This window comes from Sciurus vulgaris (genome assembly GCF_902686455.1).
Source record: "Sciurus vulgaris genome assembly, chromosome: X".
Classification (NCBI taxonomy): Eukaryota; Metazoa; Chordata; class Mammalia; order Rodentia; family Sciuridae; genus Sciurus; species Sciurus vulgaris.
Window position 1 is genome coordinate 44,377,371 of NC_136471.1, and position 27,687 is coordinate 44,405,057.

Sequence of the window (27,687 nt, forward strand, 5' to 3'; positions counted from 1 at the left end):
ATACCAACAGTCTCTCTCCTACTTCTCAATCTTAAGAAATACCTGGTGTCAGAAGATTTGGCAGTCAAATTGAAAACTAAGCTGATTTTGGCCAATTTTCCTAACAGGGCTTAATGTCACTATTCTGACTAATCAAAAACTTTGATGGCTCTAGTCATTGTGTGTGTGTGTGTGTGTGTGTGTGTGTGTGTATAGTTGTTGTTTTCATTTTGTTTTGCTTTTGCTTCCAAGTGGAAACTTTGTGGGGCTGAAAATGAAAAATCAGACCAATTCTTATTCTTTATTACAATGTTCAATTTTAAAATTACAGCAAATGCAAAGGTATTCTACTTAGTTCATTTATGTATTTATATCCAATTAGGTAAAATATATGCTTCAGTCTGGTGATTTGTCAGCCTGAATTTTGGTCACAGGGCATTTAGCTTTCAGCTTAATTGAAATTCTCATGAATAACATTAGTTATGCAGGCAAACCTAATTATTTTATAGAGGCAGGGTATGCAAAAGCAAGAAAAGAGGGTAGATACAAGCAAACTAGGTTTTCCTGCACTTAAATCATCTCATTTTAAAAATAAAAATTTTCACAAATTTGGCTTAGAGTTTGTAAAGCAAAATATTTAAAATTAAGAATTATAGTAAGAAGATTCTTTTCCTCAGATACGTTCTCTTTTTTCCCCCTAAGGCACTGGAGATGGAACCCAGGGGTGCTCTACCACTGACCTACATCTCCAATCCTTTTTATTTTTTATTTTGAGCCAGGGTCTCTCTAAGTTGCTTAGGGCCTCACTCACTTGCTGAGGTTGCCCTTGAACTTGATCCTACTGCTTCAGCTTTGGGAGTCACTGAGATTACAGTGTGCAATACTGCACCTGACTTACTCAGATTATATTATTGTGAATGAAATTGAGGTCTGAGCTATGTGATAGTTTAGGTGTATGAGAAATTAAAGAATTCTGTTCTGTTCAAGAAAACCTATGCATAATACTTGAATAAAAGTATTCATACAGGTAAGAGGAGGTACATGCCATAAAACGGCTTCCCACAAATCTGTGGAACCTCAGAGAGGGATAAATAGGAGTGTAGACCATTCCCATAAAGATGAGTACCATAAGCCGTGTAAAGAATGCACTGTGAGGAAAAACTGAGGAGAAAGGGAGAATTTGACTCAGTAGATAGGTTATATCTCAAATTATAGTCTTTTTATAAAGAGAGACAATGAACACCTTTAGAATTAGCAATTTAATTGCAAGCTGGTACACTTTAACCAATCCTAGCCCCTGGCAATTCCTTTTTCCCCACCCTCAGCCTCTGACAATTACCATTCTGCTCCTATGAATTCAACATTTTTATGAAGACAATTAAGTTCTGAGGATCTGATGTACAGCTGGTTCACCTGAAATTTGCCAAGAATAGATCTTTAGTGTCCTCACAACACACAGACACACACACAAACATACACACTGGTAATTATGTATAACTGTGTGGTGATGAATGTGTTAATTTACTATGGTAATGATTTTACTATGCATAATGTATATCATATATATAAATTATATCTTGAATAGATATAATTTTGTATTTGTTAATTATACTGCAATAAAGCTGCAGGGGGTAAAAATTAGCGATAGAAGCCAGGCATGGTGGTGTGAGCCTGTAGACCCAGCCTTCTGGAGGCTGAGGCAGTAGGGTCACTTGACCCCAGAACTTTAAGACCAACCTGGGTAGCTCTTAAGGTTTGAATTTTAAATGTCCCCCAAAGGCTCATAGGGTAAAGGCTTGGTTGCCAGCTTATGGCACCTCAGGTAGACTCTTTAGGAGGTGAAGTCTAGTGAAGGAAGTTGGATCATTGAGGGTGTTCCCTTGAAAAAGACAAGGGGATCTCAGCCCCTTCCTCTTTTTCTTGGCTTCCTGGTTGCCATGAGGTGAACAGCTTTGTTCTACCATGTGTTCCATGCCATGATGTTCTGCTTTGCTACAGGTCCCAAAGTGACAGGGGCCAAGGGACCATGCACTGAAACTTCTGAAACCATGGGCCAAAATTGACCTCTCCTCTTTTAAGATATTTATCTCAGGTATTTTCTCACAGTGATAGAAAGCTGACTAACACAGTAACTTAGTGGGAAAAAAGTTTCAAAAAAGAATTAGTGATATAAATGAAGAATTAAATAAGTAAATCTATAAAAAGTGGAACCCATTATTAGTTTCCTTTTGATTGATGAGAAAGTGAGAAAAAAGATTGTAAAACTAGATCTCCCTTAGACAAGTGTTTAACCTGTTCCATGTAAGAGCCACAATTCCCATGGTTTTGTAAAAGGCCCTGAAAAATGCTCAAATTTAGGCAGGAAAAGACATATATGCAAACACACCAATCACAAATTTGTATATGTTGATAAGAGTACAGTGTGCAGATACCTGATAAATTTCCCAGTTAATTTCATGCACTAGTGGAATAGATAAAAGTAAATGAAATTGGAAATATTTCAGATCATTTTTAATAATGCTTTAAGTTCAAGGACAATTTTCAAGATATTAATGTATCCTAGCCCATACTTATCTAGAATCAGAGTAGTAGTGTTATTCTCTTACATCAAACTACATGGACATGAGTGGCCCCCAAAAACAATATGAGTATTTCAGGATAAGAGACTCAGGGCTGGGGAGATAGCTCAGTCGGTAGAGTGCTTGCCTTGTAAGCACAAGGCCCTGGGTTCGATCCCCAGCACCACAAAAAAAAAAAAAAAAAAAAAAGAAGAAGAAGAAGATGAGAGACTCAGATTTGAGGGCTGGTCTCTACGAGTATCTTATTAGCAACCAGCCATGTTACCTGAAACTCAGAGCCCCAACACTGAAATGTGCATAGCATCAATACTAACTTGTACAAAGCAAACTTGACAAACTGGTACAACATGGTCCATTGCCTCAGGTGTATGTAACATTATCATCAATCACTATCATAGAGAACACTTTGAGGTCTACATTCCCATGGTGACTAAGATCCAATCAGGGCTACCTTGGGGACATGCAGGGAGTAGGCAACTAGTTCTGCTCTGTTATCTCTTTTTTCGAAATCTAGCCTTTTTCCCTTCAAAGTCTTTTTACAACAAAGCAGTCAGTGCAGTGTCAATATAGTATTTATATATAAATACTGTATTTTATATAGCACTTAGTTACTATAGTTACTATTTATATGTGCTGTAGTATCCATACATACATTATACATAATTATAAATACATTACATATAAATAATGCTGATATATATACTATTTATATATACATGCCATACTTCTATTAGTACACTATAGTATTTATATATATATATAGTGTAGTATTTGTATAATATATACACATATGTATATAGATTGAACAACATTATTTAAACCTAATACTTGCCGAAGCAATCAAGGGGTAGAAACGGGTCCCAAAGGAACAATTTCTCCAGTCTACAAGACCATCACAAATATCTTTATATTGTACCAATTTAATTATCTATTTACTCCCATGATCTATGGCCACTTAAAATTTGTGATAAACTTGTGCAAAGCTATTTAATAATGTAAGAAACTACATCATTTTAATTCTTCCTTAGGCTATTCACTCGCCATTGGTATAACTTCCTGAGGAGCTTTTAGTTCAATTAATTAACCCATCTGATTACCATATGATTGATTTATATAAGGGAGTTGAATCTTACTAGCAATACCAGTATTATACCATATCACAGCATGGTTATGATACAGTTTTATTTAGTTACAAAATAAATCAGGAAGTATCAGACAAGTGTTTATTAAACCTTCCTAAAAGCATTGGCCTTTGTCCATTTACCAAATATTAATATGGACAAGTGTTGTTTCTAGTGGCAATGATTCTGTCATTTCTAAGTTCCATGTTAGCTGGGGACAAGGTCAATCATTTTTCTCAATTCATATTATTATTTAGTTTTAGGTTTCTAGTAACTGTTGTACAGCAAGATCATCTATCTCCCGTGGGATTACATAGGTATCATTCAGTATTAGTTCTATACCCAGCAGCTAGTCTTATTTTGGTCCATCCTTCAGTTGAGAGGGGTCAGTGATCAGTAATATAAATTACAATCCCCTTCCCCATGGAAATTTCTGTAAATTTGAGAATTTGTATGTGTCTTTAAGACTCTCTTTCTGAGTTTCCACACCTAAAACTTGAAAGCTATTACCCTAGGGCTACTTGGGCCTTCATTTTAACTAAAATGATTAATAGATTCTATTCTGTTAGAATATATGCTCTTTCTCAGTGTTGAATCCTAGCATTCTCTACCATTATGTGTTGGGTCTGTGTGACCATTTTTATCAATACTTTATTCTTCCCCATTCTTTTCCCTACTTTTGGAAGATGATTCCTTCTAATCTCTCTATCTTAATTACTAAATTTTCTTCTCTCTCTCTCTCTCTCTCTCTCTCTCTCTCTCCCCCCTTGTGTTCGTGAATGCACGCACGCATGCATTTGTATTACTGATGATTGAACCCAGGAGTACTATACCACTGAACTATATCCCTGGGCCTCAAACTTGCAATTCTCCTGCCTCGGTCTCTCAAATTGCTGGGATTATAGCAATCTTTCTCCTATTAAAGTCACTCTTCATTTAAAGTAAATGTCAGACCCTATTTTACCTAGAACCCTCTTTTGGATAATGTTTAATATAATAGATGAATGTCTATTGAGTATCAACTGCTTGAATACAGTTAGGATACATGTACTACAGTCCCCAAATGCTGGGAACCCTATGCTAGATTCAAGTGTTATAGTGGTCAATCCCACATGTAGTTTAGTTTGAGTATGACATAGGTTTCTAAGAATTTTCCTTGTCTCTGGTTAGGACTGTTCCCAGTGGGGACAAAAACTGAATGTGTAAAGTCTAATATGTTATTTTCATTCATAACTCACTGATACTTCTTGTCCTATTTAAAAGTTTCCCATCCCCCAAAACAGGGATGATTTGTGTTCTTACTCATTTTCTATGACATGTCAAGTCATTACATCTGGGGGCTCATTTAAGCTCTCAGTCAACAAAACTTATGGCTATATAGTTATCAGTTTGCTTGAAATTGTATACCATATATCATAATATTCAGAAGAAAGAGGTTCCTGAATACATTATTTTCCCTAATATTCTAATGCAAGTTTTCATAACTCACTCCATCACCACTTCTACCAGTAAATGTAGATAATGGAGTTAAATGTTTAGTGATAGTTATAACCATCATATGTATCAAGTTCTACCTTTTAAAAATAAATCAGAGGTCATTAAAATTAAATATATAAACAATATTATAGGACTCTCAAATATTTATAAGTAAAAGGATTATCAGCCACATATTTAACCATTTTGTCCAGGAATGATAAACTGATATAGTCCATTAAGTTGTAAAATATGCCCTTTCAAAAGCTTCTATAATAGATTAGAAGTTTCATTGCTATTCTAAACCAAGCCTACAGAGGTTAATTTTTCATAAATATATTACAAACTATAAAAATTTCTTAAATGAAAGATGAGATCAGGGCTACGTGTTCAATGAAGCTTGTGCAACACCAAAGATATTTTATAAACTGCTTATTACTTGCTGACTGAGTCAATGTATTTATAATAGCAATTAAATACCAAAACACATACCCTACAGTGAACATACACAAACCGAACACTCTCGTCATTGCTACTATAACCTTTGAATAGTTAGTCATACATGATAGCAGTTTCTTTCCCACCTCAGAGATAAAAAAGCATAATGTACAAATGTGAAATATTAACACAATGTGAAGCTATTAAGTGGCCTAGCAAAGGAATTTGAAACATCCTTTTGACCATAGCTAGTAACAGGCTGAACCTGCCACCAAAATGATAAGTGACTTCTCTGAAAAGGACAGAAGTCAAATGACTTTAAACACTGAGATATTCATCACTTTTTACCATACATAATATCTATCTTTATGAAGTTTTTAAAATTAAATTTCATTTTCTCATTTCTTCTTAAACTCAATTGACATTCTTGCTATATAGAAATCCTCATTGATCCTCCCACCCCCAAATATACTTGGTTGCTCTTTGCTTTTCAGAAAGAGTGCTTAAGATGGCCAGAAATTCATTGCCTTTGGAGGAATTTCTCAGTACATATAAAAATGTATTCTGTTGCATCTACTGGAAGAACATCTGAAAGCCCATCAAACAAAACATTCTGGGGGAGTAGCATACCATTCTGCCATTGTGTTGAGAATACCTGAAGGGAAGAGGAGTAAGTAATGATGATGGTATGGACTAGAACACAAGCAATGGAGGTGTAAGGCATAATTGGATTCCAGAATCCAATTATATATCCAGTATATAATGGAGGTGGAACCAATGGAGATTATGTGGGAAGTGAGGAAAAAGGAGGGAAAAAAATAATGCAAGATTTCTGTTCTTGGATCAAGAAAAAATTCTTTTGAAAATGGGAGCATAATAGTATGTTTCTGTGTTGATGGGAAAAATCTAGAGGAAACATTGTTAGTGGTAGGAGAGTGAGAGAGGACAATTGCTGCAGTAATGTTCTTTAGTATACAAAAGACAAAAAGGATCCTGTACATGAGGGAAAAGCTGACCTTTTCAAGGGAACAGTTCATCCACAGTAACAGAAGACAGAGCAAAGCAATAGGACAAAGACTTAAATGCACTTAGATGGATAGATGTGGAAGTACTTTTTTTTAGGTGGGGTAGGGGATACCAGGGATTGATCTCAGGGGCATTTGACCATGATACGTCCCCAGCCCCAATTTGTATTTTATTTAGAGAGAGATTCTCACTCAGTTGCTTAGCACCTTTTGCTGAGGCTGGCTTTGAACTTGCAATCCTCCTGCCTCAGCCTCCTAACCCACTGAGATCATAGGCCTACACCACCATGACAGGCTTGGAAGTACTTTATAAAAGAATATTTTTAGTTGTAGATGGACACAATACCTTTATTTAATTTTTTTTATTTTTATATGTTGCTGAGGATTGAACCCAGTACCTCATACATGCTAGGGAAAGTGCTCTACCACTGAGCTACAACCCCAGCCTAGAAGTACTTTTTTGATTGCTTCAATTTTTATCAGTGGAATAGTGAGAATAAAGTTGGAGGAGCTGTTGGATGCTTAAGGAGAAAGGAAAAGGTAGGATTACTCACCTAGGAAAGTAGAATAAATGGCTAAGAAAAATACAATATGATTAATGGGCAGTATTAAGGGTAATAAATTTAAAGACAGATCAGTCAGTGTAGCTGTAAATGTTTTCTGCTACTTTAGGTATACAAGGTGCAGACAGAGTAGGTGGCAAGTAGGATTTAACCAGGATTGGATTTTTTTGGCAAGTACAAAGAGCTCTCTATAACCAGGAGTTCTTCATGCTTGAATTCAACCAGGTTTGGATTGAAAATCATCAGAATAAAAAATTATGCCTCTACTGATCCTGTACAGTTGTTTTCTTGCCATTATTTTTATAAAATATAACAACTATTTACACAGCACTTACATTGTATTAGGTATCATAAGTAATTTAGAGATGATTTAAAGTATATGGGAGGATATATGCAGGTTCTCTACAAATACTACACCATTTTATATAAGGGATTGCCCATGTGCAAATTTTGGTATCCATCTGGAGGTCCTGGAACCAATATCCCACAAAGACCAAAGAGAAGACAAAGAGAACAGCCAAGGGAACTGAAGAGTTATGCGTGGGAGTGGCCACACATACATCTGAATAAGGCTGTATGAATAAGGACAGAAGTGAGGCTATCAGAGGGATAACAAAAAGTTTATAGGTGCCAGGATCAATGCCACAGAATCATGGGCACTTCCCTGTTCAATAATACTTTGGTATTTTTGCTCTATTGTTTCTATGTTTTGTACTTTTATGTATCAGTGTTATAATATGGTAGATATTATAAATATGTGATAGTCTGGAGCCTGGCACTATAACATGCACAATTAGATCTTTAAATCTTCCTTCTCATGAAAGTCTGCCTAATCTATTTCTTCAGCCCCAATCTCATATGCAAAGACATATACATGTAAAATAAAAATGTTTGCTTTGGGCAGAGATTACAGATATTTTGTTATGTTGGGTTTTGTGAAGGATTTTTCCCTTTTCCCTTCTAAGGTCTACATTTTCTTTACTGAATATGAAAAGCTGTTATAATTTTTAAAAATGTTTATTTAAAAGAATCTATGTACTTACACCCATTTATAATTAAATTCTGGCTGTGCTCCCTAATGAGGTGTTAAAGACTTAATCAGGCAGGATTAAGTTCCTTGACAAATTACAAAAATAAAAGATTTGAGAAGATGGAGGTTGACATAATTTTAAAGACTACTAGATTTCATAAAACATATGCATAGATCTTTGTCTACCAAGGGAAATATATGAAAATGCATGACACTGAAACTGTAATTAAAACATAAAAATATTTTAAATGGGAAGACAGGAGCATTACAAACCTGCTTCCTGCTTTGAGCTCTTGCATTCCGTAATCTTCGAGCAGAATAAAAGATAAAATAGCCCACGGTTGCTGCCGTAATGATAAAAAAGGACACGGAAACAAAGAAAATTGAATAGTGATTCACCCAAGGGCCATGTTTTTTTCCTACTTCAATGACCATTGTTACTTGTATGCCTCTTTGAATAGATTGTAGAATTTTTGTTCCTTTCAGATTGCCAATCATGATTGCAACAATGTCTCCTGCACCTGTAAAAGAAAAGGAATTCAGTTTTAGTTTGACACTCTTAAGACAAAAATCCAACTGCTAAAATGATTAAAAATGAGACACAGTGAGACAAAAGAAGGTCACTCATTCATTCAATTAACATTCACTGAGCAACTACTATCTACATACAAGTTGTGGGGGAATATAAAATATTCATGAAGCTTGGTTACTGATTCTAACATACAGACAGTTTAGTAAGGAAGCTATTATATACAAGATACTTCCCCTCTCCTCAGATTAATTACCCACAGTTCAAGAGTATCGTCTTTGGGGCCCAATTTACATTTTATATGAAGATTTGTTTAACGACAAATAGACCACTAGCTGCTAGATAATAGGACCTGTGTCCCAGAGAATCTGAGATTTAGGAAATATAAAAATATTCAGCTACACATCTCTCTACTTGCAGGGTGACAGATTATCATAAGTATTCATTACTAACATGTATATGGATTTACATGTCAGGACAGTAATCCGAGAAAAATAATATATATAAACCCAAATGTATGACCTAGTCATGTCCACAATGTGCCATTTGTCTATAACCTCAACAGCAATATAAAATTTGTCCAAAGTAGTCTAAGGTTTTACATTGACATGATCTGGTTAGCAATGAAGATTACACATAGAACTGATGGAAATGTTTATATTCAGTGCTAATTAAGAATGTCTGAAATTAGATTGTTTATTACTAAAGGCATACTTTCTGTAATAATCCCTTTTTCTAGACCCAAATATATATGTTTTTTTGGGAAAAAAGACAATCATTTTTTTCTATATTCCAAGAATGTCAGAATGTTCAGCTATTCCAATGCTTATCAAGATTTATATTCCTTCTAGTTTATATGACCTTGGGTCAATAATCTTAAGCAAAAGAAGAGTTCTTTGAATGTTAGGGTTTTACAGACCAGTGAAACCTCCCACGATATTAGCTTAGGGCACTATTTGAGGTTAATAATCAAACTCCAATCTGGAATAAACAACCACACAAAAACAAGAATCTAAAAGGACCTTTACACAAGAATTTAAACATGTAATTACAACACTATAGTAATATTCACACATTCAATAATAAATTAATAGTACAATCCCAGGGGCTGGGGCTGTAGCTCAGTGGTAGAGTGCTTGCCTAGCATGTGTGAGGAACTGGGTTTGATCCTTAGCACCACATAAAAATAAACACATAAAATAAAGGTATGATGTCCACCTACAAGTACAAAAAATAAAAAAAGAGAGAGTACAAACCCTGTGGAGAATTGGTAGTTTTTCAAGTAAGTGGCTCTTTTTATCATTTATTTGTGGACTTTAAATTTCTAACTAGGATTCTAAAAATGCAGACATCATTTATCTTTTCTCTGTAAGCCATGTCTCAAGAAAATGACTGGTTATAATGTTTCAATTATTTATATAACCTAGCATTTATTTCTGATATTGTAACCTGCATAATCTTGGAAAGCATAAATAAATCTAAGCATAAGATTTGGAATATATTATTTTAAAGATTTCCTTTCAAATCACTGATTGGGCCTTCAAGTAAGCTTTTTTGACTAACAGAAATAAGTTTTTATTCTTTTAGAAGATATGAGGTGGGTGGCAGGGGTGGATGCTCAGGAACATACTGTCTATTGTGGTCAGATGGAGATTAAAAACAAAGATACTCAAGAAATGTACATTGTCTACATATTAGGAACAATGCTGTGCTTCAGTTCTCATAATCCATATTCATACAGGCTATATATAATCCAACAATAAAAAATCTACTGAACTAATTTTCTAATCATATAAAAGACTTGCTTCTAAGCATTAGGATATACCTCATCTTCCCTACACCCTTGCAGTCATCTAAAATGGCTCCTCCTCCAGTGTTCCCAGTCACAACTAATGGCATCACAACCCTTCTGGTCACCTGGTTTAAACCACAGAATCATGTTTGAATGTTTACTGCTTACCTAGTCAGTCCTGTACATCCTACTTACTTCCTTTTTGTCTCCCATGATAGGATCGTTCTTTCCATTTCTGCTGCCTTCGTGTAGGTCTTCATAATTTCCTTGCCTAAAACTATTTCAGTAACCTCCTAACTGGGTGTGCTATAATCAGTATGCCCCTGTTCTTAAAATTTTATCAGAGTTTACCTTCCTTTTACCATTTTTGCCATCACTAGTTTGGATCATATCTCTTTCCTTCCTGCCCAGAAGTGTTTAGTGATTTTTTATTATTCATTAAAGTCTGAATCCTGGGTCTAGCATGTAAAGCATATGTGATCTCAACTGACTTCCAGTTTGATATATCCTCACTACATTCCACCTCATGAAAATTCAGATCCAGTCACATGGGATTGTCTATTGTCATTCAATTTTCATAACTCTCTTTGTTTTTTCTGCTCCCTCAGCCTAAAATGCCCTATGACTGTTCTGACACTCTCTCCTTTTCTGCTTGTCTATGTATTACTCAAGTCCCAGCTTAAATGTTGCCCCTAAATAGTCTTCCCAAATTCTGAGTGAGAAAGTAAGTGTTCCTTGTTGTTCTCATCATTTGTTACTTTTGTTTTAGGTACCAGGGATTGAACTCAGGGTGCTTACCCACTGAGCAACATCTGCAGCCCATTTTTGTATTTTATTTAGAGACAGGGTCTCACTGAGTTGCTTAGGCCCTTGCTAAGTTGCTGAGGCTGGCTTTGAACTTGCCATCCTCCTGCGTCAGTCTCCCAAGCCATTGGGATTACAGGAGTATTCCATCGAACCCAGTCATCACTTGGTTTTAATACCTATCTAGTACTTATTTTGCTTTGCATCTCAATTTGTATGCCTTACTCCCTTTCTAAATTAAGAACATTTTAGGACAGAGAAATTTTTTTTTTTTTTTGGTACCGGAGCTTGAAGTCAGGGGCACTCGACCACTGAGCCACACCCCCAGCCCTATTTTGTATTTTATTTAGAGACAGGGTCTCACTGAGTTGCTTAGTGCCTTGCTTTTGCTGAGGTTGGCTTTGAACACACAATCCTCCTGTCTCAGCATCCCAAGTGGCTGGGATTATAGGTGTACAGCATCACGACTGGCAAGAATCTCTTAATTAACTATGGGAATGCCTTCCCTGTATTGTCAGGAAATTAGATGTTCCACATAAATAAAGTTTACAGGTAACAAATACCTTTACACACATACTTAATTTTAACTATCTTGTAGGCAATCAAATTTTTACTAAGAAAGATACTATTTTTAATGTGGTCACATATACTTTTGAGCTATGTAAATATATTTACATAGCTCAAAAGTACAACCAACTTTCTATAGAACATTCCACAGATTAACAGAAACAAAAATTGAGTACAGGAATTAAAAATATTTAAAGAGAATCTCTAAGCAGCATTTAATTTCTGCAGAAGAGACATATACTAAGTATCTAAAAGTGTTTTTCTTTTACAAAACTCATAATATTCCTAATAGACTTAATTGCCAATGACCTTAATTCTTTCATTTCAATTTGAATGTTTTTTAAGCTAAGTCTTACAAATACAAAAAGTTTTTTGTATTAAGATGTTACCATTTTGATAAAAATGCTTAAAATATATTTCAAGAGAAAATAAGCAATGTAACTTTATAATATATTCTGTGACAGTTTTAATGATTGTGAAGGCTACTTTTTAAAACTGATGATCACTGTTATGTTGCCCAGATGCAGGAAAGCAGAGAAACACTGGTATAAGCGCTTATGTAGCACAACTTCATAAGGACACATCATTTATTTTTTTTCATGTTTTTAATGGTATATTAAAGTTGTACATAATGGTGGAAATGTTATCCATTACATTTTTAATGTGTAAATTTTTTGTACTGGGGAGTGAACCCAAGGGTACTTTACTACTAAGCTACAGTCCCAGTCTTTTTATTTATTTATCTACAGTCCCAGTCTTTTTATTTATTTATTTATTTTATTTTGAGACAGAATCTTGCTAAGTTGCTAAGTTGATGATGATAATACAAAATTGCTGAGGCTGACCTCAAACCTGCAATCCTCCTGTCTCAGCCTCCCAAGCCACTGGGATTACAGTATGTGCCACTGTGTCCATCTAATATAGAATACTTGCTCCAATGGACTGCTGTGAAGTATATAGATATATAAATTAATCTATTTACTACATCTACCGTACTCAGAAATGTTTCATGTTCATTTGTAATAGATTAGATTTTTATTCCATGGCACTCTGTAATGAACAATTTTGAACAGACATCTTAAAAAGTAATCTGATATTGCCCTATTTTCTTAACTAGGATATACTTATTCTGATTTATTATTGACACTGGGTCATCTCTGTGAGCCATTATTTAATGTAGTATTATTTGTCCTTAACCTATTATGATTTTTTACCCAATAAGTACATTTTTGGAGCAAGAATGGACCTTGGAGATCATCTAGTCTCAGTTATTCTTGATTCTCACATTCATCAATGTTTCTTGAGGGAGGAACATTCTCACTCAACTTGTTGCTTCTAGCAGCAGCACTCCTCTTTAATCTTAGGCTTCTAATCTGTTGACTCAGAAAAGACAATCAAGCTTGGTTCTACAGAAAGAGTAAGTAAACCAGAATCAGAAAGAGCTTGGGCAAACTTCAAATGCAAGTACCCTCTGGCATTTATATTGGTTGCTCAGACATTTTTGTTTGCTTCCTGAATCCTGGCTATGTTCTGCAGAATTGAGGTTGTCAGATAAGATTTATCTATAAACTAGGTCTTTAACATATTTAATCATCACATCAACCTTACAAGGTAGACATTGCTATTGTTCCCATTAAAGATGATATTGGCTAGATTGTGTAGGATAATACAAGCTAGTCAATGCAGGAGTGGTATTTGAACCCAAGACAGGTTGGCTTTAGTGTTTCTGCTTTTCACCACTATTCTATATTTGTTCTGTAGTTTCAATGAAACCTAAAATTATTATTTTATTTTAAAAATGAAAATCAATTAGGTACATACAGAGTTATAGTGGTAAAAGTTTAACAATTAGCTTTCAGGGTTACAGGAAGCCCTGATTTGTAGTGTGTACCAAAATCTATGGTGTAAATACCCCCACCGTGGCCACATACATGTGGATTTGGGAAGAAATGGAACAACTGATGGCAAGCTGACTCCAGCTTACCATTGGACATTACAGAATCAACACTTAATGTATAAGTAGTACACAATTCAAAATTTACCTTAAAACAAATTTATGTTGCTTATTCTTTGTACTTATTCATAACTATTTTAAAAGCCAGTCTATGTACAATTTGAAGTTAAGTTTGCTTTTCTATTGCTACACTATTGAAAATCAAAATCACAAAATAAGATAGGTACCCTAAAACTACAAAGAGCAGGTTTATTTTTGGTAGTACAGGGGAAAAAAAAAACTTTTCCTGACAGTTCTATGTTTCTGCTGCTAAAGAAGGCCTTGCTGAGGTTTGTTATTAAGTTTTTCTATGTCCTCAAAATTTTGGAAATGGACTGTTATTTCAGCTGATTATTTCAAATGGTTTGAATTAAAATTAATGACTTTGGGAGTGATTTGTTTTTCATGGTACTGGAAATGGAACCACAGCCTCATGTATGCTAGGCAAGCACTCTACCACTGAGATGTACCACAGTCCTGTGAGTGATTTTGAAAAGGATTAGAAAACATTCTGTACAGAAAATTAGCCATTTATTATAAGGAAAAAATAAAATGAGGGGAATATTTAAAACATGCATAGACAATCTAGAAGATTATTTTTTTCATTTTAAACAAAATTTGGAAAATGTAAAGAATGTCATTTTTTCAAAAATATAATCTTTTTCTATTTTTAAGATGAAGGTACCGATAGTCCCTTCCTAGAAAAAAGATCAAATTAAGTCTTCAGCGCTCATGAAAATTGATCCTCTTTGAAGACAGGAGTTTAAACCCTCAAGAAGGTTTAACAGATAAACAGATATCCAATTAACAGATAACAAATATCATTAAATCTATGTCATTTATGTTGAAGAATTTTGCTTATCTGTTTATTCTTTTACTGTAGAGTCACATATTAAATGCAAACAGTCTTATCACAGTTCATAAAATTATTGCTGAAGATAGACAATACCCCTAACCTCTTCCATTAAGTTTTTTTCTGGTACTCAATTAACCACTGAGCCACATCCCAGCCATGTTTTGTTTTGTTTTAATTTTGAGACAAGGTCTCACTAAGTCCTTAAGGTCTCACTAAATTGCTGAGGTTGGTCTTAAACTTGCAGTCCTCCTGCCTCAGCCTCCCAAGTCACTGGGATTACAGGCAGACACTACACACTCAATCAAATTAAATATTTTTTGAGTATGTACATACATGCTAGGCACTCTGCTAGGTTGTGGTGCTACAAAAAGGAATAAAAGTCCCTGCCCTCTAGGTACTTGCAAATATATTGTATAGATTAGTCAATCACCATTAGGAAGAATATGATTTTAGCCAGTGAAATGAATTTTACATAACTATTATGGCTAGCAGTAGAAAAAATAATTTCCAGATCACATCCCAAACTGGCACTAGGTTAGTAGAATATCTTTCCTTATAAAAACTAAATTTATCTTCCTCCAATGTCCAATTGTAAAATAATGCATTACTTTACAATTGTTCTGATATTACTCAACTTAAAACCAGGTGCCCATTAATAGATGAATGGATAAAGAAAATGTGGTGTATATACACAATGGAGTTTTACTCAGTCATAAAGAATGAAATTATGGCATTTGTTGGAAAATGGATGGAACTGGAGAACATCATACTAAGTGAAATAAGTCACGCTTAGGAATTCACAGGTCAAATATTTTCTCTCATATGTGGAAGCTTGAGCAAAATAAGGAGAAAAGGGGAAGGGATCCCATGGAAGTAGAAGGGAGGTCAGTGGAGTAGAGGAAGGGGATTGAGGGGACGAAAGGAGGGATGGGTAAAGGGAAGTAAACAGTGGAATGAAACTGAACAAATTGTGCTATGTGTATATAGAAATTCCACCATTGTGTACATCTATAAAGCATCAATTAAAAAATTAAATAGAAGGGCTGGGGAGATAGCTCAGCTGGGAGAGTGCTTGTCTTGCAAGCACAAGGCCCTGAGTTTGATCCCCAGTACTGAAAAAAAAAAAAAATTAAATAGAAAACATGGGGCTGGGGTTATGTCTCGGTGGTAGAACACTTGCCTAGTATATGTGAGGCACTGGGTTCAATTCTCAGCACCACATATAAAAAATAAATAAAAGTTCATCAACAACTAAAGTATGTATAAAAGTTAAAAAAAATAGAAAGAAGATCAGTAGAATACAGGAAGGTGAATGGGGTCGGGGGAACAAGGAAGTACTGGAGACTGAAGTGGAGCAAATTATATTCCAAGCATGCATGAATATGTCAAAATGAACCCCAATATTATGTATGACTATAATGCATGAAGAAAACCTTTTTAAAAATCTGGAAAGGGAAGCAGCAATTTGTAGCAAAAATAACACTGAACTGGGAATCAGAAGATTTGGCTGAAGTTTCTGCCTGAAGGATATAGTGTTATGCTAGGTTTCTAAGGTTCTGAAATCACATCTGACAAAAGAACATGACTACATTTCTTCTATCTTTATGGAATATTCAAATCAACTATTAATTTTATCCTAGTTTTCTAAATAAAACATAGCAGCCATCTCAAAGAAAAGAAAAAAATCTTAAATTTGTTGACAATGTATGATGAAGGAAACTGATCATTAATTGGACAATAAACCACTAATGGTCTAAACACTGATCATGCAACAGCTCTCATTTCAGGATTTCACCTCTCTAAATACACACTTTGTTTCAAAGGTGATTGTGAGACCACTTACACCTTTTTAATTCCTGTACTGTTTGGCAAATTCATGAAGATACACACTATAAAAATTATTAGTTAAATGCCTTTCTGATTTGTAGAAATAAGCCAAGAACTTATTTATTAGTGTTAATGTGTTATATCTGATAAATATATTTTCAGGGTTGAACAGCAAAAAAAATGTTATTTTTATAATTCTAGTGTATACCATTTTGTATTTGAAAATTTAATGTTGAAGAACAACTAATCTGGATTCTAATTGTTTAAATAAAAATTTGAGGGTCCAGTATGACTTAAATGACATTTATCTTGAGATTACATTTGTATGCAGTGTTACAGATTCCAATTCTATACAGAACTTAAGCTTCCTAATTCAAAGTCATTAACAATAACAAGAGGTGGTTCAAGTTTTATCACATGTTCACACTGCTATCTAAAGTATTTTAGAAGGACACATTAGAAAGAAATAGCAAATAAGCAGCAGAAGAAATATAAACTCCAATTTCAAATGTTCAACAATGAAAAAAAGTTTTGGTATGTACCTACCTTGGGATCAAAGTTAATGAAATAGGCTGTAGCAACACTTGTTTCTATTACTAAATATCATTCAATTAAAATATTAATAAAAGGAACTATCCTAAGATTTTGGGGGGCAATATAGAATTTTAATCTAAGATCATGCTGGTGATGGCCCCTTTCATTTCTTCTAAAAAGTTAATGATATTATAGTTTTGATCTAATCTTAGTTATCTGTAAGCTCAAATTCATTGAGCAAATATTTATTAAGTACAAATCATGCAGTACGTTCTGTGCCTCTGAGTCTTTCTCCCTTATATTTAATATTAACATGTCAAAATGTGAAACAAACTTTACAAGATATGAAATATTCTAAGCATAGTGATAGCATACTTACATATTTCCCTTGACATTCAAACACAAAACAGAAAGACATGAGGAAAGCTGTGCTAGTATCTCTTTCAACCAATATTCTACTTTTAATATTACTAAAGAGGAAGTGTTCACAATGAGTGACTACAAGTAATAAGGACAACTGAAGGCCAAAGTACTTATTCTAAAACTAAGTTCATATTCAGTACTGCCCAGACATTCTGATAGCACATGGAGTCAACACTTTGGAATTCACTGATATCTAGAATGAACAAGATCTAAGTGTGAAGAGTTTCAACATAACAAATGTTTCCTCCATTAGAAAAACTGGAACCAATTCAAGTGGACTTCTGAATATTCATTTGTCTACTGTAGCCTTTAAAAGCTATTTTTCCCTCTACAGTCCAAATTCTTTGGAAGACTGGGAAAGGCCAACTATTTCAAAGAGGGATACCAAAGCTCAGAATACCAAGAATCTTTAGCGATGTTTTTATAAAACCGACAACAAATTATGTAAACATTTAAGCCAAACTAGTCATTCTTTCTTGAAGGTCCTGTTTTGTGGCATTTTTGTTTCCTTTTGATTATTCTCAGTCAAGATGAACCAAATTTAAGTTTCTTACACTTACTACTTCATAGAAGTTCCCTTGATTAAAAACAATAGGCACATCATTAAGGAAGCAAATATAAAAATGATTTCTTAAAATATCTGGAAACATAGGTCTGTGGCTCACTAGGAACAAAACCAAATCAGTACTGTATGCCCCTTGAAGATGTCAACATGCTTCTAACTAGCCTTTTCTTAAAACCTCATCTGTTTTAGAATAGACATAGTATTGGTAAGCTGTTTTTTAAAACAATGGTTCTTAACCTTCTGTGTTACTGCAGATCATATTTTGGGGGGAAGGGTAATGGCAGAGATGATGACCAAAATCACATTTTACCATTATCATTTTATAAGCCAATTAAAAAAAACACAGGCATATAATCATGTATAGTAAATTGCATTTCTGCCTTGCACTAACAAATACTTCTGTTGTAGGCCCCCTCACTCCTGGTACTGAGGATTGAACCCAGGACACACTACCATTGAGCTATATCCCCAGCCCTTTTCATTTATTTATTTGTTTATTTATTTATATTTTGAGAAAGGGTTTTGATAAATTGCCGAGGCTGGCTTCAAACTTGCAATCTTCCCGCCTCAGCCTCCCAGTCTCTGGGATTAAGGTGTGCACTACTGTGCCCTGCCTAGTTTTGAAGGCAATACTTCATCACGGATTGAATCACAGACTTGATAATAGTATACAAAAAATATCTTTGGTAAATGGAGTCTTCAGGAAACATAAGGAAATATATGTAACAGTGTTCAAAAAGTTACAAGTGAATAACTTGTGCATGATATGTCATACTTACAGGTAAGCAATTCTTAGAATTTTTATTAAAAACACCTAGTGCTTGTTGCCTGAACTATTCTGACATCCACTAGTGGTTATGTTTTAGTCTATCATTAGGAACCCAAGAGCTAGATCAGCAATTCTCCAATTTTCTGGTCTCAGGAACACATTAGGCTCTTTAAAGTTATTGAAGGCCTCAATGACTGCTTATGTAGATTATTTCTATTGATACCAGATTAGAATTTAACACTATGTAATTTTAAAAATAATTCATTCATTTAAATAATCATAGACATACAGCAATATGATTAACATAATTTTATTAAAAATCACTATATTTGCCAAAAAGTACAATAAAGAAGAGTAGTATTGTCATTTGGATAACTTTATTTATTTTTTTTTTATTTTGAGACAGGGTCTCACTAAAGTTGCCTTGCCTAACAAGTTGCTTGCTAAATTACTGAGGCTGACTTTGAACTTGTAATCCTCCTGCCTCATCCTCCCAAGCTGCTGGGATTACAGACATGCACCACTCTCCCTGGCTGGGCAAGAAGACAGGTAAACAAGTCTAGATCTTCATATCTGCTTTTGCTTTAATCCAACTGTGTTATTCTATTTTGTTTGAGGCATATAAAGTAAATTTTTACTCACATATACAATGCAATTGGAAAATTGAGTGGTGTTTTAAAACAATTTTTAGTAGCATAAATATTCTTCTTTCATACTACACTAAAACCCAATATGTGGCAGTTTCTTAAACATTAGGTGCAAGGTAGAATTTGAAGCCATATCAATGAACTTTTTCTACTTAGTTAACTGAAAACCTATTAGTTTACCTTGCAGGCTGAATGGATCTTTTATTCATTCATAGTTTTGTAATACCATGCCTTGGTCATTTGGAAAATATTGGTTCACTGAGTAATGTAGATCTTCCAAGTGGTGACTCATTTCCAGATTATATGATATCAAAAAATATATTGGTGATATATTAATATCACCATTGATCTCATTAGAAAAGTCTAAGTATTGGGAAGTTATCAAGCTCACATGATGGGTAAAAAGTTTTACAAAATTCTAATTTTTGTTTGAAAACTGATATCATGGCCAACAAACACTGTCAGTTGTTTTTCTTGAAATGACAGGCTCATTTTTCATTTTTACAAAAGATCTTCCAAATACTTAAGTCTGAATTGCTGTTGTTTGTCAGTAGGTCTTCAAGTTAAAAGGAGTTGTTTGAAGAAAGCAGCTAGTTCAGCTGACAACTGTGTCACACAATTGCTTTTCCTTCAGAGAAATATATTTTGGTGTGCTATGAAAGTGTATTAGGCCTACTTTCCATTTCATCACACAGAAATGTACATATATATAAGTTGTGCAGGGTAGAGATTTAATAAAATTAAGTATTCTTACTGATTCATCAAGGACATTCCTATGTGAAACTGGCATTTTCTTTTTCCTATAGTGCCTGGGGATAGAGACGACAATTAATACTGTTTGGTGCCCCATCTTAATTGTTTTTAAGATACCAGCAGTTTTAGTCACCATTGCTTTACTTCATCTGTGTAAATATCAACATAGTGAATAAGGTAAATAATGACTAAATAGTGAATAAGGTAAATAATGACTAAATGTTATTATGAAAGTAGTTTTAACATCATGGACCTTTGAGAGAATCTGAGAGACCAGAAGTTCTTAGATCACATTTTAAGAACTTCTGGGCTAGAATTAATGATCCTCAAACTTTAATTTGAATGAGAATTTCCTGAAAAGCTTGTTAAAATATTGAGCTCCCTGGGACCCATTCCCTGTCTCAGTATGTCTGGAGTGGGGCATGAAAATCTATGGGTTTAATAAGTTCTGTGGGTTATTTTGCTGCATGTGGTCTGTGGACCATACTTTGAGAAATATTGAAGTTTAATCATAGTGTGATTTTACAGTCAGAGAATTTCAAGATGGTTGTCCAGTTACTTTGTCCAGACCAATGACTCTGACAATAGAATTATTTTGTTTTCATTAATATGTAATGAACTTTCAAGTAAGAGGTTTGAAAATTAGCCACATTTATGTTTGAAAGTTAATCATATAATAGTCTTTTTCTTTTCCTGTTCTAATAATTTCTATTGTCATTAATATATCTCACCTAATTCTCCATTAATGACCTTCTAATGTGCTCTAAGCTACCAGTCTTAGCCCTTTATTTCATTTTCTTCATGGCCATCATAGAAATTTTTCCAAAAGGGGAAAATATTCTTATTATTCTTTTGCTAAAGACTCTTTAGAAGTTCCACATCACCTACAGAATAAAATTCAACGTCCTTTTATAAGAGCCTGACCCATCTGGTTTAGATGTCCCACTTTTATACTGTTCAACACAGGCTTCCCATGTAGTTATCTGGTTTATTTGTCCTTCACTAAACCATGAACTTCTTCAGGTTAAGAACTATGTCTTTCATAACTGTATCCACAACATCTAACAGAGTAATTGGAATGGAATATATATAAATATTTGTCAAATAAATGTTTGATGAATGTAATTTTAAGTACAGTAGTTCCATCTTACCCATGGTTTCCCTTTCTGCATTTTCAGCTAACTTCCATTCAAATATTACAGGGAAAACACTAGAAATAAATGATACATTTTAAATAACTTTTATTATAATGTTACAATTTTTCTCTTATTATTAGTTATTGTTATTAATCTCTTACTGTGTCTAATTCATAAATTAAATTTTATCATGGGCATGTTTATATAGGAAAACAGACTATAAATAGGGTTTAATACTATCTGAGGTTTAAAGCATAAATGGAACATCTTAGAATATATTCTTCATGGGCTGGGGAGATAGCTCAGTCAGTAGAGTGCTTGCCTTATAAGCACAAGGCCATGGGTTCAATCCCCAGCACCCGCCCCCCCAAAAAAAGAATATATTCTTCAAAGATGGGGGAGGAACCTATAGTATGCTATATTTAGTATAATTTGAATTAATTCAAAATGAAAACAAATTTATACTTTAAAGATAATTGTGGTGGACAGAGTCCAAGGTGCACCTCCTCCCTACATACGAGGATGGCATATCTAAACAGGATATGTCTGACTACAGCAAGGATATACAATATGTAAAGATAAGAAGTTATATACTCATCCTGCTCTTTAGATCTTGTGTTTAGTGTGACGCTTACTGTCACAGTGCTGACTCTGTTGAAATGACCATACACCTCAGTTTCAGATTTATGTTCAGGTACTAGGACATATGCTGTTTTAGCCCTAAGTTCAAATCAGAACAGTCATTCTGGTTCACTAGGAGACTGATGATTTTGGCATTTTGGCACTTAGGAAAATGTTCAAAGGGCATAAATAAGAAGTCTTGAAGCAGTTGGGACAAGTTGCATCTCTATAAAACTTTAAATTGTGTAGATACTGTAAAAAAGAAAGCAATAAAATACTCCATTGCAGAAAGTTATAGAAGGTATATCTCATTAATAATAGGATATTCTGTGAATATATCACAAATTTTTTGCAAACATTTTCTATCTTTCTTTTCTTTTAGTGGTACTGAAAAATGAACCCAGGGATACTCTACCACTGAGCTACATCTCCAGCACATTTTAGTTTTTGAGATGGGGGTCTCACTAAGTTGCTGAGGCTGACCTAGAACTTGTGATCCTCCTGCTTTACCTCCCTGAGAAGGGGGACTACAGTCATGTGACCACATCCTTCTTATGCTAGTTTTCTATTGTCGTTTTGTTTTTTGGTGATAGAGGTCCTAGAAACTAAATCAATAATTTTCTGTTGCTCCTTGTAAATGTTTTCTGGAGGAATGATAGTAAACTCTACATCATTAATGTATTCAATACTTTGGATAATAAATTTTGCAATATCCAGAGCTGTTCAGAATCTGATAAGAATATCTGATGGTGCAAGGTGAAGCAACTACTAACAAGATAAGTACAACAGGCTAAATAATTAGAAAGATATTATTCGTTGGACAGTAAAAAAAAGATAAACAGAAGACATGAATTTCAGGGAAAGAAAACATAAATGAACATTTGGAATTTGGTGATCTTTTTGTCTTGTATTCATCAGTTCTGTTTTCCTATATTACAAAGCCTTGGAAAAGAGAATTACACTGAATAAATTGTTGTTGTATCCAGGGAAAAACATATATGCACAGAATTAGGTCATAGTCTAGACTTATAATGAAACTGGGACATGGCCTCCACCATTTGCTCCTTTACTCTCAACCTTTTAGCCCAGGTAGAACTAGCACAAGAATGCATAGAAGATACATGCACTCTGTACCTGAAATGTTGTCCAACTCTGTACAGTGCCATTTTTGTGTAGATCTGAAAACCCTACTTGATTGCTACTTGAGTGCCAGACTGTGTTAGTCTGCTTTGTGTCACTGTGACAAAACACCTGTGATAAACAAAAGGAGGAATGATTTATCTTGGCTTATGATTCCAGAGGGTTCAGTCCATGACTGTTTGGTCCCATTGTTTGAGGCCTGTGGCAAGGTAGAACTTCACAACAGGGAGTGCATGGTGGAGGAGGCTTCTCACCTTGTGTTGGCCATGCAGCAGAAAGAGACAGGAAGGGGCTGAGGTCTCAAAATCCCTTCAAGGGCATGTCCCAAGTGACCTCACTTCCTTTTATTTGGTCTTATCTCTGAATAGTGACACAGGATGGTGACTAAGCCTTTAGTGATGGCCTTTGGGGGACATTTAAGATCCAAACCATAACACACACGAAAATATCATTATCAAAAATACAATAGAGATTGAAAATGTGAGCTCTTTGGAAGGAAAGGAGTCTACTAGTTTTCTTTATCTATTTGCTCAGTCCTCTCCTCCTAAGAATATCTAGCACAGGATTTTAGTCATAAATGGGATTTGAAACTTTTGTTCATTTTGGAATCTCTTTTTACATGCATCCTATTCAGAAATAATTTGTAAAAGGTGATTAGATTGGAAATTTCATTTACCATTAAAGTTAGGAAGAATATTCTGTTGAGAGATAAGGTCTTCATCTTGTCCTGGCCCACAGGTACAAGAGTTATAGTAGTCCAATTAGTTAGTATTACATTAGGTATCCATAGAGCAAATGAAAATTTGGTGTGCCTCTCTTCACAACTTTTGGTATCATACAAGTTCCAAAAAAAATAAAAATAAAAGTTACTATTGCCAGGTGTGGTGACACACAGCTATAATCCCAGAAACTTTGGAGATTGAGGCAGGAGGATCGCAAGTTCTAGGCCAGCCTGGGCAATTTTGGGAGACTCTATCTTAAAATAAGAAAACAAAAACAAATAAAAAGGGCTGGGATGTAGCTCCATAGTAGAGGGCCCCTGGGTTCAATTTCTAGTTTTGGGGAAAAAATAATATTCTACTACCTGAGTATACTACATTTCTTTCTCTATGAAATATCACAAAAGTTAGTTTCTGCACTCTAGCCCACACACTTAATAATAAAAGCAAACACAAACTTATCTCACTTGTATTTTTATTTTTTTACATTAAATTGTCTCTGAAAGTCAATAAAGAGAATAAACCTTGATTGTAGATCTATGCTTTGAAGTTTTATTAACCTGATATAAAAGGTACAAAGAAATATAACTAAATGTTTGCTATCACAGTTGAAAACATTGTGTTCTTATCATAAATGAGGCAACTCTATTGGTTTAGTCACTTCCTGACACTGACAAATTTTTGATGCTATTAAAATATAGGGTCAGCCTAAATATAAAACAAAATGAAACCAAAAATAAAATATGTTAGAGAAGGAAGAAATTGTCAAGTGAATGGTATCACTACTTCCTAAATTACATTTCAAATGCTAAGTATTTAAATATAAAAGTGGTTCTACAAATAAATAAATTCAGAAATAAAGCATTAAACAAAGTTACACCTGGTTTCTTTAGCTTTTTTTTTTTTTTTTTTTTTTTTTTGCAGTGCTGGGGATTGAACCCAGAGCACTCTACCTACTGAGCTATATTCCCAGCCCTCTTTATTTGAATTTTTTAAATTTATTTTTTCTTTAGCTTTTTAGAGGCTCTGAGAATTACTACAATGATATACATTGCCAAGACTGAACTATAGATGAGGGTAGGAGGAAAGTAAGCTATTCTCTATTGTTATGGTATGAATATGTGGTGTCCCCCAAAAGTTCATATATGAAAACATTCAAGAATGTTCTGAGGTGAAATGATCAAATTATGAGAGCTTCAACCTAACTGATGGATTAATCCACTTGATTGGACTGACTGGGTAGTAAGTGTAGGTAGGTAGGGTGTGGCTGGAGGAGGTAGGTAACTGGGGGTATGACTTTGGGGTTTATATTTTGTCCCTGGTGAGTGAGTTCTGCTTCTTGTTGCCATATCCTGAGTTGTTTCCCTCTGTCACACACTGCTGCCATGATTTTTGGCCTCTTCTTTGGACCAGACCTATGGAGTTGGCTGTCTAAGGACCAAACCTCTGAAACATTGAGTCAAAATAAGCTTTTCTTCCTGTAAGTTGTTCTTCTTAGTTCTTTTGGTCACAGTGATGAAAAACTGACTAAAACATCTATGTACCAGGATATGTACTAAGTGCTTTCCCTATATTATCTAATTTAGCGCTCATCATAATCCTGTAAAGTAGTTGCAATTATCATTCTCCATTCTACATGGGAAGAGACTTGAGTTTTAAAGAGATTAATTTGGCAAGGGTCACAAAGCTATTACATATTCATATTAAAATTCATCTGAGTCCTATGTTCCTTCTCTACCACCATGCTAGCAAAAGGGCCACTGTCATTTGCCATTTCCATTGTTGGAGTATAAAATCTTAATTTTAAGATTTTGCCATTGCTTAAAATGAAAATACACAGGAGAGAAGAAAGATAAGATAGTTCTTTCCATTTCTTGATTATGTGATTTATATCCACATTTCTCAGGAACTTCCAAAAAAAATAGCAATATGGATGTCACAGTTGTTTTCTGCTTCTGCATATAAACAGTTACATATTTCAAAGTGTGGTACTGAATAGCTATAATAACCAAAGGGGAATTATTATGTTTAGTAGTAAAAAAAATTGAGGCTGGGCTGGGGATATAACTTAGTTGGTAAAGTGCTTGCCTTGCATGCACAAGGCCCTGGGTTCAATTCCCAGCACCAAAAAAAAAAAAAAATTAGAAGCAAAGAGTTCAAGAGAACTAACATTCACTCATTGCTCAGTAAAGGCCAAATGTTTTATTGCTAACATCATGGAAAGTAGGTATTATTATTCTACTTTTTATGAACCAGACAAATGAGGTACAGTTACCAACCTGACCAAATCACGTATTTAATTGGCAGTGCTAGAATTCAAGTTAAGCAGTGTGATTCAAGGACACTCATTCTCCCATTGTACTATGACATCTCCCATTTGCAAATGGAACACATCCACCTTTGGTAAAATAGATGGAAATAAAAATAGAGCAATTGTGTAGCTTTCTTTAACTTCAAATGATAATTTGTTGGCCTTTAATCATATTACTCAAGTTAAGTCAATTCCCTTGTCTTGTTTGCCACTTCAACCAAAAGGCACAGTTAGAGAGGAACAGCATAAAAGGAGGAATTTGGGGGTTGGGGCAAGGGTGATTTAACATTGGTCACTTTCCATCTCTCTTACATATCTTGTCCTCTTGTCAAAATGAAATGGTGGTGGTGGTAAACAAGAATTTGACTTAAACACCCTTATGAAAACTTCTTTACAACAGGATTAAATATAGATTGCTCATGGTTCTATGAATAAAAACCTCATACACAGATACTTTCTAGCCTTCAGTCAAGTGGCTGCTAAAATCTGCTAAAATGAGAAAAGATGTACTTAAAAATTTACTGATGGCTAACCAACCACAAATCAAATATTTGTAAAACTTTTAAGATATATTTGTAAAACTTTTAAGAACATTATAAATGTTATTAAAATAAATAATATCTTCTGAAATCATCACTGATTAGGAAAACAAAATGCAGAGTCCTTAAGTTGAAACACATGGAAAACGTTAGGTAGGAAATTGCTCAACATGACAAAGTGACTGAATAACACTGCACCAGTGTAGCCGGAAAGAATATAATGAACTATACTTACCAGGGCTATCATAATGAACAATAACCACAACAGAAATACCAATGGGTCGTGTTTTAAGGATTTATTTGTAAGCTAGTAGTTTGGAACTAGAGAAAACTCACTTTGCCATAGTAAAGTTGCTAAACAGTGTTTGGGTTTCCAAACAGCCCACACATTATTGAATATGAAAATACTTTGAGGACTAAAATTGCAAAGCAAATAGAAATTATTATTTAACCCAAATTTGTAATAAAACATTTCAAAAAACAATATTATAATCCAAAACAAACAAAGACTCTTAATATTTATCTTGAATACTGGAACATAAGAAAATGCATATTTAATGGGGAGGATTACATGGTTGATTCTCGGAGGTTTTTGAGATTATGGGAGTTAGAGATATATTTAGTCATTGATACTGAGGGCAATGGTTTGTCATACTGTTTAATTTCACTTCAAAAGAAGTGGAATCAGCAGGGTATAGTGGTGCATGCCTATAATCTCAGAGACTTGGGAAGGCTGAGGCAGGAGGATCACAATTTCAAGGCCAGCCTCAGCAACTTAGCTAGCCCTGTCTTAAAATAAAAGATAAAAAAGGGCTGGGGATGTAGTTCAGTGGTAGAGACCCAATCACCAGTATCCCTCACCATCAAAAAAAGAAGTGGAATCACAGTGAAGGGAGCACAATATTTTTGATGAAGAAGGGGCTCTGGCAAAGAGAAAAAGACAAACAAGCACAC

The 27,687-nt window shown here is 34.5% G+C and overlaps 1 protein-coding gene across 2 annotated transcripts in view; it reads right to left on the reverse strand.

The window, feature by feature from the left end:
- The window catches only part of RNF128 (ring finger protein 128), a 105,969-nt gene that overhangs the window by 22,208 nt on the left and 56,074 nt on the right, over window positions 1-27,687 (reverse strand). For both annotated transcript variants that reach the window (XM_079124957.1, XM_079124956.1), the window contains exon 2: window positions 8,482-8,729. In XM_079124957.1, the coding sequence (XP_078981083.1) occupies window positions 8,482-8,729 (248 nt within the window). The remainder of the gene's footprint in view (window positions 1-8,481; window positions 8,730-27,687) is intronic.